Below are 15,782 nucleotides of genomic sequence, written 5' to 3'. Positions count from 1 at the left end.
CTTACCTTTCTAACCAGATTGAATGCTGATTCATCGACAATGGCAGGGTTAGTGTTTGGCATGACCAACACCATTGTCACGCCACCAGCGAGAGCAGCCGCTGTCCCGGATGAGAAATCTTCCTTGTGGGTGGCACCAGGCTCACGCATGTGCACATGCGCGTCAATCATACCAGGCAGACGAACCACTCGCCCGGATGACATGCAGTCAATGTGTGTCTTGACTTTGGGGGCTCCACCAATTCTCTTCAGGGCCTGAAAACATCATGAAACAAAAAGGTCGTTGTTATGGCTACATTTTATAAGCTCTACAGAAAGGGTTACAGGCATGTTAAGAGATACACTGTTATTACAACTGATTAAATTCCAAGTTCCTGACTTATTTAAAGAACGTTGGTTATAGGGTTTAGTAATTTTGTCCACTTCTGGAAGAAAGTTTAACATCTTTTTATTCCAATTCACTCTTAAAAGAAAACTGCTCTGGTCCTGTATTCACTTATTTTACACAACAGGCATTATTTTCGAGTTGAGGTTTGCATACGTGTACTAAACGTTTCAATAGTTACTTTAATCATCAACTGTCGTAGGGATCTAAACTATTTTATTCATGATTACCTCAATTAATAACTTAGCACACTTGATGTCGGTAATGAGAGGGATGGAATAATCTATAGCCATTCTGCGCGTGCGGTACCCATGTGTTATGAATGAAGACGCCCGTCTCGACCCTGTGTTCCTTAAAGGAAGATTGATCACCAAATCAAACTTGTTCTGTGCAAGGTAGTCCAGGATACTCTGCTCCGTGGCTCCGTTACCACCTTCCTCAAACGGCCAATCCACTGGTTTAACCTGTGCGGGAAAAGGAAAATTATTAACAAGACATTACTCAGAACTTGTCAACTTCAAAAAAGTAAGCCTTACTTAGAAACGAGAGCCCCATCAAGCAGGCACTTGTGGCGTTACTCTAGTGGCTACACTATCGTGGCAAACTGTCATGGCTTGTTAACCAATCAGCACCTATCTTGTGACTAGGTACACGTGTGGTTCACAGGCAAAAACGAGGTCAGTTCTTTGTATGAAATATTGAACAAGTCTGATTGAACGCCAGATTTTAAAATAAAGCACACCCTACATATCTCAACCAAATCTTATACTTTCATTACGTCTTATTCTAAAATAGGCAAGATCAAAGAATCTTCAATCAAATTTTAAACTGATCGTCACAGTGAATTCTTGTAACTTATATGACACGTGTGGTTATTAGTAAAGAAAATTGGTGCTTTTAAGTTGCAACTGACCGTGATTCCATGCTCCGTGTAGAAATCAGCTGTCCCAGGACTAGCGTATAACTTGAATCCTAACTCATGCATTGTCCTCACACTGGGCAGCATCTCATTCTTGGACTAGATAATCAACAACAAACAACAACATACAAACACGTGTGTCAGTAGATTTCAATCACTTACACAATTAGATTAAAATTTCGAACGTTTAATTTTCGGACACTTTTCATCTCATTTCGGACAAGTTTGGGACAAAAATTTCAGACACTTTGTTGAAATAGCTTAAGTAAATTTGCGCCAACAAAACACGAATTAGACTGAAACAACATCTGCAAAATTGATAGTTTTACTGCACCCATACACCGTCGAGAAAACAACACAAATTCTATCAAGCCGTTATATATCTCTAGCACTGTCCCAGGTAGAGTTCACTTCATAAAGTAAACTACGAGTTTGGGAGCTACTTAAAAATTTTAAATATAAATAATTAAATTAAATAAATATTTGGGACACTTCAAATTTCTTGCCTACGAACAGGCTCCAGGCGAGGACGGAAAAAAAAAATTTGGCGAGCGCGAAACTGAAGAACTTGGAGAGTGAAGCGATCGGTTCGGGCTTGCCGGGAGCCTGTTCGCAGGCTAAAAATTTCAAACGCTTAAAACTCTCGGACGGTGTTATTTTCGGACACGTTTTGTGTCTGAAATTAAATTCATCCAAAATTTCTTGCAAGTAACGTATGATCACTGGCGATTGCTTAGTTACAATGAAATTTTAGAAAATACACCTTAAAGATGAAACATTCTCTGCGTACCTTAAAGCTTCCAATCGACAGCAGGATGCACTCTTTAGGAATCTTAAATCCAGTGCTAAGAATTCCCTTGAGATAGGCCTCATATCGATTCTCACCAAAACAAGCCACTTCTCCTGTACTGGACATCTCCACACCCAACATGGCATCAGCCCCGGCCAAACGCGAAAATGAAAACTGTGGGACCTTGAAGGAACAAACAAAAAAATTACAAATATAGTACTGGCTTGTCTACACAGATAGCCCACAAGCATCCATGTTTCATAGAAACATTTCACCATCTAAAAAGACTATGCTGTCCCTAAGTTGGTTAAAGGAAAAAATGAATTTACCTTAACACCAACTCGTCCAAATCCCGTGCAATCCAGAGCTGGCTCCACGGGCACGCCACAGATGACCCGTGTTGCCATAGCAATAAAGTCGTGATCAAGAGTCTTGGACACAAATGGGAATGTGCGGGACACACGGAGATTGCACTCGATCACTTTAAGTTCATTATCCTGCAAATCAAAGCACAATAGCAAAGTTTGTTCTTGTAGTTTCTCCCAGCTGCAACAAAGAAAGGTTAACAACAAAACACCTAAACCAAAACTCTCTCCAAACATTGCTAATGTGTTACACTGGATAAAAATTCGGGACTTTCCCTATGTAATGTATGTACCGTATTTATTCACTTATAAGACGCACTCGGTTATAAGACGCACCCTAAACTTTTTAAGACGATTGTGACAAGTAAGCAAAATGAAAATTTCACCTAAATACCCTGTTATAAGGCGCAACCGGAATTACGGGAAATTTTGTTGACCACGTTCGCTGTACTTACAACAATTTGCTTCCAAAAGTTACTAATTACGGTGCGGTAAGTTCAATTGGCAAGCACTTAGACTAGACTAGACTAGACTAGAAAGCCTTTATTTTAACACGATCAGTTAAACATACGGTTTATGGTTTTCGCAGTAATTTTAGGCGGTCGCCCAAGCATTAGTATGGTCAATTCTGGATCAAGCTGTCTGTGTTCAAATCCTACATGGGGTCACTCAGTTGCATTCTTGGGCACGACATCACTCTCACATTACTCTTGTTTAAATGGCTACTGGCAAATTTAATTAATGCTGCCAGGCACCCTGCAGTGGAGTAGCATTCTATCCAGGTGGGGGTAGAAATACTCTTGACCGCCTCGTATTATGCCAGGATTGGAGACAAGAGCCGGCCTGATGCGCCACTACGCTTGAGCAAAGACTTTACCTTGACCCCTTACCTTAGCAATCAGCTGCATGTTAAAAGGGCCAGTAACCATTAAGGCCTGCCCAATGTCAAAACAAATCTTGCGTATTTTCTTGAGCGTCTCCTCGTTCAGATCTTGCGGAGGAAGGACCATGGTGGCATCACCAGAATGTACACCAGCATTCTCCACATGTTCAGAGACTGCCATGACAACCACCTCACCATCACAAGCTACTGCATCCACATCTATTTCCTGAAAAAAGGGGGGGGGGGTAAAAAAAATGTGTCACTTAGGTAATAGGTTTTGTGGTTGTGGACATCCATGCTAAGTTGATGAGGCTGGGTGCTTTGAAAAATCACAGTGTAAGTGAAAAACTCCCACAAAAGTGTCAGCTGAAAAACCTATTTCAGTCAAATATATTAAGTCAGCTGTTTTGGTTATGTGTGAAATACATGTAAAAATATAATTATTGTTGTAAAACCCTACCAAATTAAAAAGCGTACATGTAGCTTTCACATAAGATTCTTGTAAAACTGTGCGACATTTTATTAATACACATTTTAAACCAGCACATCCCACCTTAGCATCCTGAATAAATTTTGAGATGACAACTGGGTGATCGCTTGATACCGACATAGCATTTCCCAGATACATGGCAAGGTCATTATCAGAATTAGCAACATTCATAGCAGCACCGCTGAGCACATAGGATGGTCGCACCAGGCAAGGGTAACCTACAGTGGCACAAAACTTCTTTGCATCCTACAAAGGTATAAATTAAGAAGCAAGGTGTTACAGTAAAATCAAAATTAACTATTTAAAATACAATGTGCTGGCACAATATAGCTGTATCCCCTGTTGCAATCTGAAATTTATACAAGCATTTTGCAAAAAAAGAAAAAGAAAACGGCCAAGTGTTTAACTGTAAATGTTTAAAGGAGCTACATCACAATTTGCACAACTTTTCAAGTTCCTCGTTTGTAAATCCGTGGTAATCTTCTCCATCTGAAGCCATCCTTATTCTTTTATGGTTTCTTATTTTCTCTTTGGTGTTTTTCTATCTTAGTAAACTACTATTTTCAGGTTTTCTTCAATTTAGAGGTAATTTTGTACACAACCAAAATAACTCAAAATGCCATGATTGAGCTCCTTTAACTTGTCTTAGTCTGATCGTATTTTATATTTAGATGTTTAATTGTTAAGTAGTTAGTTAATATGCACAGTCATGGGAAAGCCTTGTGAATTATAATATATAGATATAGATATAGACTTGGAATAAGAAGGGCACATACAGAAGATTATAAGACTGGGCAGGGCCTCTGTCTTACCCACCTCCAGAGTTGTGAGAACCTTCCACTGTGGCTGTAAAATTCCAACATTGTCCAACATTCTGGAGAATTTATATCTGTTCTCTGCATTGTCTATCATCTCAGGAGATGTGCCAAGAATGCGAACCTAACCAACAAAGACAGAGCTTAGTTTTTAAAGTGTGTTTACTTTTTTTGCCCTGCCAAACAGAAAACAACATGGGTACTCTATTAAGAAGTTTTTTCTGACTGACCCATGGACCGACAGACCAATGGTCTGACAGACCGATGGACTGACAGACTGATGGGCTGACAGACTGATGGACCAACAGACCAACAGACTGATGGATTAACCAACTGATGGACTTACCGACTGACTGATTGACTGACACAAACCTGTTGCCTGTGAAGCTGCATGGCTATGTTGTTTGGTAACTGTCCTCCCATGCTCAGGATGATACCTTCTGGATTCTCCTTCTCATACACATCCATGACAACCTAACATTATATGCATAAAAGTCTAACTTTAACTGCATAAAATGGTTCCTTTCTTGTGTTGGCTTATTATTAATGATGATCAGTATGTTGGTTAGAGTGTTACAAATTACAGACCTGGCTGAGATATTAAAGTGTAAGTTGTGTTTTTAGCGACACATCAATATTTTACTTTCTCAGTGCCTCTATCCACTCAGGTTATATGTATGTGTGAGTAAAGGTGTAAGATCATGTGTACTAAAGGCATCCACGGTCAAGTATTGATCAATACCCTCAATCAATACTCTTGATCGACATCTTGATCGGTAGTCAATCAACACTCTGCCGACACCTCGGTTGACACTCGATTGACAACTTGGTCAACAGTCAACTAATTTTCAATGGATGCAAACAAGTCAGTCAACACTCGGCTGACTATCGACCAACTGTTGATCAAGTGTCGATTGAGTGGCAACCGAGATGTTGATCCAAGGTATCAATTAAGGGTATCGATCAACACTTAACTGTGGATGCCTTTAGTACACATGATCCAAGGTGTAAATAGTTACTGTCAATTTGTTGAATACAGTATGCAGTCATTTGTTGTAAAAATAGCTAAGGACCGTAGTACACTTTGCTGTATATCAACTTGAAGTTGGCAATGGTAATTTAACTACCAAGGAGAGCTTGCAAAGCTGACATTTCAAGAATTAGCCCTTCATCAGAGCTGCATGCCTATCATGAAAAACTATAGCTTAAAACATCAGCTTTAAAACTCACTATAGCAGTAAATTCAATAATGACAGACATGTCGTAGACATGCTCAGTTTTAGGTAAGACTTGACACAAGAAGAAGAAGAAGAAGAAGAAGAATACCTTTATTTAAGTGTCAAACTAAAATAGCAGTAAATAACCACTAAATGGGGACACTAATTACAGAATTACAGAGCAATAGCTGGGGAATTCAACACCCTTGCTACACCTGCCTCAAATGACACTTCATCAAAGTACAGTCTCTCGCACTCATCATAATCTGTACTAACAGTCTCTGGGTTGTAGTTCACCATAATCGTTTTCTTTTTTAACTGAAAATTGAGAAAGATTTTCATCAATAGATGCTTCCTTTAAAACTAAAGGCAAATCAATAGGTGCCTAAAATCACCATGTGGATTAAGTGCAGCTAAAAGCAATGTAACGGAGTTACTAACAAAGAGTGCCTGCATTCCCGTAGTAGTAAGCGGCGTTTGTGATATGTACATGTATTTGCACCAGGTTTCCATGCGCTCTTGGACTGAGATGTGTTGGCAGCTTTCACAGTGATAACGTCAATGGTAAGCATTGTTTTGCATGGGAGCACTTCTTCAAGCGTTTCCCCTCCCTTCCCTCCCTCTTTCCACTGCTAATTCAGTGTGACGGGCGCCTGGCTCCCCTTCCGTGTGGGGGCTCATGGCTCAGTTTCCAGGCTTTGTCAGCCATGGGAGCAGTCTTCATCTACAAGCAGGCTGCCAATAGTGGAAGCTCCTGGATGTCTCAGGCACCCAACCTCCATTTAGCAAATGAATGCAGTTGGTAAAGAGGGCTTTACTCCAAGGTAACATACACTGGAAAAATATTATGTGTGTGTAAATATTAAAAAAAAAATAAAATGATGAAACACTGTAACTGGACCAAGGTGTACTTTTGATCATGATTTAACTCATTATTATCCAACTGCAACGAGTACCATCCAAATAACAGTACAAATATATAGCGATATTGTACAGTAGAAAACCTGTTTGCCATATTTGTACAGTAAAGCACCTGTTTGCCACACAGGTCGGCAAACACGTGCAAAACTGTCACACTCTCCCTCTTTCATTGATACATTTATTTACCACAGAAGTTGAATAATAAATCTCTTATTAGATGTTTTGGTGTGCAGTATCGCTGTTTATTATATGGCCAGCTCCGTGAGCGGGCAAGATGAATCAAATCCTGCGCTGTGATTGGCTACCCGAGTGGGCAAGATGGAGCTATCTTGCCTGCTCGGGACTTTCCCACTGTGTCCCGCAAGAAAAATTTCCCCGAAAGCCATATAATAAGTCCTTTATTGACCAAGCTTGTTCAGTCAAGGTGGCTGGATATTGGCCTCGTTCTTTTTTTGTGTGTTTTTGGACCTCGACTCCGTCTCGGTCCATAAACACACAAAAAAAGAACTTGGCCAATATCCAGCCATCTTGAGCTCACACTTGGTCAATAACCCATACATATTTTTACTTGTTGTTTGCATTTTGACTTGCCATACAGGCTTGTCAAAATACGGCACAACTGGTAAAAATATACAGCGATACTACACACCAAAACATCTAATACGATATATTTATTTCAGTTATTATTGTTATTCCAAAAATACTCAAAGCACTCCCATGGTAGGCTTTGGTTTGACAATTTGCTCCCAGTCTTAAGAAATTCTTGTTTACTCTTCGCACTTAAACTTTCTTCCCCTAAGAATTCCCAGTCACCTTCCATGAAGTGGGTACAATAATATTATTTCCTGAAACTGCACATTTTTCACAATGCCACAACAGCAAATGCTATTAAAACTACAATATACCTTTCTTAGTTCCCTGATGCACCCAACAGCACACCAATCAAATTCCACACTACTACCGATCCTATACACACCAGAGCCAATCACCATACAAGCTCCACCTTCAAAGTCAATATCATTCTCGCATGCATTGTAAGTCAGGTACAAGTAGTTTGTGAAGGCGGGGTACTCTGCTGCTACTGTGTCGATCTGCTTTACAAATGGCGTGAGGCCATAATGCTGACGAACCTTACGTACTGCAATTTCAGTGCTGAAAATAAAGACAGAAGGTTAAGCTCCTGTCCTAATGAGTTAGAAGAAATTCAGTAGTGGAGCGTATAGAGATTATTGCATGTTTTATAATGAGTGGCAAAATCAGTTTGTAAAATTTATTACAATGTGTTGTTTTACAGAAAATATGGCATTGTTTGAAATTATTGGTGCAGATACAATGTTTTGCAACTGATCTTATGTAAATGCTCCCTTGGGGTAGAGCGTGATAAAAAGAAAGAGGGGGGAGAGGGAGGGCTATTGACATGCTACACACTATTTGTTTACAGAGGTTACCAGTCTGACAGATAGTGACAGAACTGAGAAGAATGATGTTTAGCTCTTGTTATGATTTCCTTTACTATTATACATTGAACTCACTATCTCTTTTCTGATTGGCCGAAAGCATACAGCGAATTTCGAAATCAGCGCTTGTGACGTCGTCTCTGCAGGTTATACAGTAATCGTGTCAAGGACACTCAAGGTCACGGGTAATCATGTCAAGTTACGCTTTGTGTTGCTTGCCGTCAGTGAAGAAAGAAAAACATGACTTCCATTTTTTTTGTTCAATGTATAATAAAACAATTATTAGATTCAGTTTTTGTGATATCCAAAATAATCAAGGTCTCGGTAAGGGTTATCAGCCTCAGCCTTCCGCTTCAGCTGGTAACCCCTACCTCAACCTTGATTATTCTGGATATCACAAAAACCTCATCCAATAATTGTTTATACTTGTCACCTGTTGCTTAACAATTACTTTCATAACTATCAGATTTCAAAGCTTTGTTGTGAACCATTTATGTGAAATAAATGAAATGTAGCATGTGCGCAAATGGAAAACTTACTTGCGAATACATTTTGCAATTTGCTTATCAGAGAATCCAAGTTGTTTAGCTCCTAGTAGATCCTCATAAGACACTTCAGCTGCCTGCAAAGGAGCACATTGAACTTAAGCGCTTATGGCAAAATATGTGTTCAACTGACAACTACTATTTTAACCACAGCTTCTTCAGACATGACATTAGATTGTCCTTAAATTCTCAGTAGTCTGGGAATTCCTAGGAATTCCTAGGAATTCTTAGGAATTCCAAGTTATTCCAAGACATGCAAATTATGCTTTATCCAAGACCTTGGAATTTCTGGGAATATTTGGGAATAGTGGAAGTATGACTGGGAATTATTGGGAATTCCTAGGAATTCCAAGTTATTCCAAGCCATGCAAATTATGCTTAATCCAAGACCTTGGAATTTCTGGGAATATTTGGGAATAGTGAAAAGTATGACTGGGAATTTTTGGGAACAGCTAAAACACATGAAATATTGTGTTTGAAATTTCTATAAATTTCCCAAAATGTCAAAATTAAAGATGAACTCAGTGCATGAATCAGTTTCTGTGAATTAGTAAAAATCAACAGGATCGTTTCCCTAGAGTTCCATACCTTTTTATTGTTGTCAAGCTCCAAGGTAATTATTTCCAAACAAATGTTACTATATTAATTCCAGTTTAAGTCTGACAACTCAACATAAAACTATAGCACTCATAACATTGCTTTTTAGATCCAACCTGATTTGTTAGTGTATATGTGCCCGTATGGACCCTTAAATCAAACACCCAGAGTTTAACTGATAGAAAAATGGATGCTCTCAGATCTGATAAATAGATTAGGCAAAAAATTCCTGTCAGCATAAATGTATATATATTATTTACAATTTCAATAAAACCAAAAGTAGATATATGCATGTATATATTTAATATAATTGTAGATTCACACACATACCCATCACAGCCCACTGTTGAACAATTTTTGACTTGATCCGTTATGACTTTAGGAAAAAGAGGAAGACATCTCTCACAGATGTCAGAAATGAAAAGGTCACAGTTTCCACACACTTGCTGTAAATTTGCAAAACTGTACTGTGACATTCTCTGGACAAATTACCCGTAGTTTCATTAAAACAAGGATATCTTTAGCAGCCTCTCATTGTCATACAATGTCTTGAAATTAAGGCCAGAATAGCCATACAGGCATATTCTTTGGCAGAAAATGTTCTTTTCTTGTGAACAATTAGTTTCACTTTCATCAGGGGAGTCCAGTGAATGGCCATCAGTGTCAGAGTTCTCAATTTCTTCAGAGGAGTCAGAACTAGAAACTTCAACATCATTATCTGAATCACTGTCTGTGGACAAATCTGAGTTGTTGTGTGTATTACATCAATTGGTATTTCTGTGGTCTTTTCAGGTACAGTGTATAGGCAACTCAATTTCATCAAATGCTTCTGTGAAGCTTCAATTCTTGCATAAAGGTTGACTCCATAGTCCATCAAAGCCATCCACAACATTTCTGTCAACAGCCATCTCACTCAGGCGAGCCGAAAACTCTGAGGTGTTCTGTTCATGGTGCTGGAAATGATCTCCAGGAAAAAGTGATGCAAGAGAGGGAGATGACATCAACTGGCCTGGGAGCTAGACTGCTTTAAGCAATTTATGTGGTCAAATCTTGTAGATTTTGGTATGGGTATAGTGGGATCATCAATATGTTTCTTGTATTTCCTTGTCCTCGCGGTGACTTTAATTCATGACACAACAAAATCAAAAGAATAAAAAAGATTATGAGTCAGTGGGAAACAAATAAATAACTGACATAAATAAATGACAAATAAAAAAAACCTACATCTTGATGTATTGAAAAGACTATAGATCTCATATAATGTTAATCCTTATAAATAATTCAAAGGAAAAAATGATAAGCATTGCAAATTTCTACTTGCTGCATCGTGCTGACTGGGTGTTGAAACACCTGGGCTCTCAAAATAGATTTGGTGGACTTACAACAAGCTTAAGCTTATTTTGCAGAATTTATCTCGTTTTCTCAGGTCGATCTGAAACCTTTTAGGTGAATTTCGGCTTTTGGGGTTTTTAAAGAGCACACAATGCATTGCTTAGTTTGATTTATTTAGAATTATAGCTTATCATAACAGAAAATCCCTATAAAATTGGATTCCTTACCTTTGCAGTGAACTTGATTTAAGTGCCTCACGATCCTTTGTTATCTTGACAACCGTCGGGAACAGATCAACTAGTTAAAGTACGTTCCAGTTTCCTCGATTTCTTCGTAAAAAGTTTGTGTAGTTTTTTCCTTTTGAAGCAAGACCCATCTTTCAAAAGACCACCAACACAGCGTGGAAAGGGAAGCAGAGTTACTATGGAAAGCGACTGGTCTGGCAACCTTGTTGCCAGTCTCTCTCTCCTTCTTCTCCAGTTCCCATTCTCTCCTCAACTGATCAACTGAACCAATCACAGCACGCGAATTTTCACGTGACTATCCTCGTGACTGAGCGTGACAAAGATCGCGTTAGTCATTCTCTTTTGGCGCCCATCTTTGAATTTAGCATTAACGGTTGATCGCTCGTGCGTATTAGTAGATTTCACTTCCAAAATTATATCAAAATGGTTTTTTCTGCGGTCCTGTGACTAGAAGAAAACAGCGTGAGTGTCATTAATGAGAAACATGTTATTCTTGGCGAAGATTTGGAGCTAAAAGAAAGTCTTACTGTGGATGTTTCAACAGGGAAAAATTCAAAGGGCAGATTAGCTGTATACAAAATTATTTGGTGAGTAATCAAATTCAAGTAACCCTATATTATACAAAGTAACTTCTTTTATTTAGACAAAAGCTTTTGAATGAACTTTGTCATCACGAATCATACACGAGTGGGTCACTCAGTCATGGCATGAAATGAATTCTGGCTAAAGCAAGGTTGAAACAATTTAGGTTGCCCAGAGGGCATGCCTAAACAATTTGATTTGCGAATAACAAGTCGTTTCTCTCGCCACACTTGTTCAAACGAAACAAATATAGCAGTTCTCGCTGATCCCAGTCAAAGTTCTTGACAAAAACTCCAACGAGGCAGCCACAGTCTGCATGAGTTTGATATGTCTCCTGTGTGTTTCAGCCTGACTGTATGGCAATCCATGTTGATCTTCAATTTTGTCCATCCGTATATTCTTTTGCGTTTACTCTATTATTTCAATGTTCCTTTAATGTTTTAAGTGTCTTTTTTAATATTTCTTATGTCTAAATTTGGCTAAAAACCGTGATATATATCCTCCAATTCGAGAGTTGTTGATACACTTATAGAAGAAGGAAAACCTTGATTTAGTCTACTGTAAGCTCAAGATTTATGTAACATATTTATCAATAGTATACAAGCACCTTCACAATTATCAAGTCTTCTCTTTTAACATTTCCACCAGCTTACAGTCAGGCCTTAATTAGCTGCATGTATTAAACTGTGAGCACATAAATATTTGGATCTTAGTCTTACAGTACCTCATACATCTATCGCAGTGTAATGTATTTTTTTAAATTTTGTTTTAGGTGTCATACAACAAAGATGAAGATGAAGAGGCTAGCTGCAGAATCAACAGAAATAACTGAACAGCAGCTAAGTTTGCCTAAACTCAGCCTTTTTTTAATTTTAAGGAATGTCTCAGTTTTGTTCTTGTCATTGATTCCTTACAATCATGAAAATCCAGATATGTTCCACACAATAACAATAATTTAAGGTAAAATCTTGTGTATGGAAAATTGTTGGATTTGTAAACTAAAAAAGTAAATTATCTGAAAAAGTTCTCTTTTTATCAAACATGTAAAAGTTTGACCTTCATATCTGTTTTCAGTTTTACTTTTGATTCTTGATGTAATGAAAAAGAAACAGGATGATTATTCTTATGTTTAAATTCATGAGAGCCAATGTAATAAACCATTCATTTAAAACCTGTTTGATGTGATATCAGTGACTTTATTTGTTATTTTAATGCTAGGCATTTATCATCAAAATTTTGTCTGGCCTACAAATGATACAAAATTCCCAGTTTTTCTCAGATTTTCCCAAAAATTCCAACCTATTCTCAAAAAATCCTACAAATTCCAAGTTATTCTCAGAAATTCCTAGGAATTTTTGGGAATTTTAAGGAATTTTCAGGGTGAGTATATTTCAGTTGGAATTCCTAGGAATTCCTAGGAATTCCAAGTCAGCTCTATGTAAACTTGGAATTCCTTGGAATTCCTAGGAATTCCGAGTCCGAATTACCGTGAAAATTCACACCTTAGATTCCTAGGAATTCCTAGGAATTCTTAGGAATTCCTAGGAATTTTTTCCTAGGAATTCTTAGGAAATTCCTAGGAATTCCTAGGAATTCTTAAAGTCATCTCACAAGCAGTCATCACTCAGACTGTAAGAACTTACAATTAAATCATTTCTGAAGATTTTAACTGGCAGGGTTTATTCAGTGCAAAACCATGTTTGTAAAAGCAAAATTAACTAACAGCTGACTTGTGCACCACAGAACTTTATAGTCCATTACTTTAATACATGATATCATAACTTAAAACTCTAAGCAAGCATCTTATCTACATTACAGTGCATATAATTTCTATTACTAGCATGTTGATCCTGATTAATGCAAGGGAAATATTTAAGCTGTCTACCTTCTCTTTGTGAACTAGAGGTGCAGATAAGGACACAGATTGGCCAAGCTACAAAGACCATAAACCACCAATAAGAAACGTGACAGAGTGCATTAGACAGTGAATCAGACACACACTTAAAAAGAAAATGAAGCTTTAGAATGGATCATCACAAAACTAGAAAGGAAAAAACAATTTAAAAAACAACAGGACATAAACAAAATACTGTCAAGGTCCAATAATACACACTAGGTTCTGTTCATTTAAATTCAAAGGCCAGGATATTACTAATTATGTTCTGCTTATACACGCAGCTCGCAGAGGAAAAAGAAAATTCGGTAAGATCGAAAATAATAAAACACTGCATTCCCCAGGGAACAAATGCCATCTTGTTCCCTCATTCCTCATGGTCCCGCATCTTACCATATCAAGTTTTTAGTCATGCTAATGACGCATGTGCAAGTGTTTTAGAGTATGGTTTAACAGCTGCATCAGCAAACCCTTGTATTTACACCTGTACAAGCCAGACCAAACAGTTACTTTTGTTTTGACAAAAGGTGGAAATTCAGCTGTTGCTGGGAGTTTTTTATCTTTCATATTTTGGTTTGTCAAATGTATCTGTTCCAAAGTATTTTCCAGAAAAAGACATGGTGCCTTCTACATTTAAGTGAGAATCATTTAGCTCTGACAGTTTAACATTTGAAAACATCATTACCACCTCAGCCTTTTCTCTGTAGCTTTTTAACATCAGTGCGTAATCCATTATGCATTTCATGCGGCTTAAAAACCACTTGTCAATCTTTGTCAGCTCGTACAGCCTCTCTATACTGTAGCCCTCCTTGTAAGCAGCCGCAAGCACATGAATGCGATTATCAGAAGGCTGCTTTAACTCCTGTAGGAAAAACACATAATGGCAGTGACATCCGATTGCATAAACACCTAAACACTAAACTGAAAATTATTAAAAAGAAATGGGTTCCAATTTAGCTATTATTCTAAAATATACAGCTGTAAAGGGATCTCAAAAACATTTTTTTTGCCTGACATTGTATTTCACAGCCGCAAACAACCAAAAGACCTTCTTCACTCTATGTTACAGCACTAGTAATACATTTAAACAAGTCCTATTTTGATTGGCCAAAAAGGGCTGCAGCATTCATGTTTCATGTAGCACAACAGCAGAACAGTGTTATAAACACAAGAGAAAAGTTACAACACCAGTGCACCCAGAAGACAATGTTTAGTTTTTTGTTCCATGAAAGTCAGGTTACTGAAACTTACTTCTTCAGATGCAATGTGCCCATGAGAATCAAAACCCAAGTTTGATTCATCCACCATTCTAAGAGCTTTTTGCAAGGCCTCTTCAAAACGCCGTCCAATGGCCATCACTTCTCCAACACTTTTCATTGAGCTTCCAATCTACAGGTTCATTGAACAATATACACAAAATCATGGTCCCTTTCACTATCAACATGCAAAACCCACTTTTTACTGATTTTCATCATTTCTTTCAATAATTACAGCTGAAGTCCTTTTTGTTTTAATTCTCCTCTGATAGCTAGATGTGACAGGTGTCAGGGCATTGCATTGGTTATCCCCCTCATTTAGCCATTCACAATTTTCTCATGTCTCCTTGTGTTCTGTCCACATTGTGCAAATGTTATAAGCCTAAATTCAATGTTGATCACTCTTGTAGACTAAAGCAATACATGTACATGTATGATTAAGGGTGCTAATAGTAACAGTTTGAAAGGGTCATATTTGATTCCTACCTACCTTAGTGTTAACTTTGGTGAATTTACTCAAGTCCCATCTTGGAATCTTAACAACAACGTAATCCAGACTAGGTTCAAAACAAGCTGTCGTAGAGTTGGTGACTGAGTTTCGTAGCTCTGGCAAAGGTTTGCCAAGAGCCAGTTTTGCAGCAACATATGCCAGTGGGTATCCTGTGGCTTTAGATGCAAGAGCTGAACTTCGTGACAGCCGTGCATTTACCTCAATGATGAAATACTGGAAGAAAAAATCAAAAGGACTTCAAGAAGGTTCTCAATATACAGAATGACTTATATTTCACTTATTGACCATGTGTTGAAGGTTGGAAAAAACTCCATAATTTTCCTAAGTCTAATATATTTCCCAGAATTATACTTCTTTCATTTCTTTTCCTTAACTTCTTTTCATGCTTTTTACAACTCTGAAAAACTACTTTGCTGATTTCCAAACTTTTTCAACAATTAAAGACTTGGTGTGACTCCTATGCAACCAGACAAATTTAGACTGGTACAGGGCTGTCGTGAAGATTTTAGTCACCTGTAGCAAATTTGTTACTTTGTGGTTGAATTCTATCAATTTAACTATAAAAAATTGCAATAAAAT

General features: G+C 37.9%; 1 protein-coding gene and 2 long non-coding RNA genes across 6 annotated transcripts in view; 1 reads left to right on the top strand and 2 right to left on the bottom strand.

The window, feature by feature from the left end:
- The window catches only part of LOC110060977 (multifunctional protein CAD-like), a 32,544-nt gene that overhangs the window by 8,732 nt on the left and 8,030 nt on the right, over positions 1–15,782 (bottom strand). The window contains exons 11-26 of one of the 4 annotated variants that reach the window (XM_089280034.1): positions 15,183–15,416; positions 14,688–14,825; positions 14,122–14,298; positions 13,428–13,475; positions 8,781–8,863; positions 7,690–7,936; positions 6,083–6,181; positions 5,019–5,120; positions 4,648–4,770; positions 3,895–4,077; positions 3,349–3,567; positions 2,423–2,590; positions 2,094–2,276; positions 1,298–1,402; positions 615–848; positions 6–254 (exon numbers count right to left, since the gene is read on the bottom strand). In XM_089280034.1, the coding sequence (XP_089136160.1) occupies positions 6–254; positions 615–848; positions 1,298–1,402; positions 2,094–2,276; positions 2,423–2,590; positions 3,349–3,567; positions 3,895–4,077; positions 4,648–4,770; positions 5,019–5,120; positions 6,083–6,181; positions 7,690–7,936; positions 8,781–8,863; positions 13,428–13,475; positions 14,122–14,298; positions 14,688–14,825; positions 15,183–15,416 (2,592 nt within the window). The remainder of the gene's footprint in view (positions 1–5; positions 255–614; positions 849–1,297; positions 1,403–2,093; positions 2,277–2,422; positions 2,591–3,348; positions 3,568–3,894; positions 4,078–4,647; positions 4,771–5,018; positions 5,121–6,082; positions 6,182–7,689; positions 7,937–8,780; positions 8,864–13,427; positions 13,476–14,121; positions 14,299–14,687; positions 14,826–15,182; positions 15,417–15,782) is intronic. The other 3 variants (XM_089280035.1, XM_089280036.1, XM_089280037.1) reach the window with 3 other exon arrangements.
- Positions 9,362–11,082, bottom strand: LOC149097706 (uncharacterized). The gene is made up of 2 exons (XR_016204273.1): positions 10,943–11,082; positions 9,362–10,502 (listed from the first exon to the last, which is right to left on the bottom strand). It is a non-coding gene; the product is annotated as an uncharacterized LOC149097706 (long non-coding RNA).
- LOC149097705 (uncharacterized) lies at positions 11,205–12,717 on the top strand. The gene is made up of 2 exons (XR_016204272.1): positions 11,205–11,547; positions 12,315–12,717. It is a non-coding gene; the product is annotated as an uncharacterized LOC149097705 (long non-coding RNA).

Source organism: Orbicella faveolata, unplaced genomic scaffold (genome assembly GCF_042242905.1).
Source record: "Orbicella faveolata isolate gen_17 unplaced genomic scaffold, um_ofav_v1 contig_47, whole genome shotgun sequence".
NCBI classification, from domain to species: Eukaryota; Metazoa; Cnidaria; class Anthozoa; order Scleractinia; family Merulinidae; genus Orbicella; species Orbicella faveolata.
This window is presented reverse-complemented; position numbering and strand designations above follow the sequence as displayed.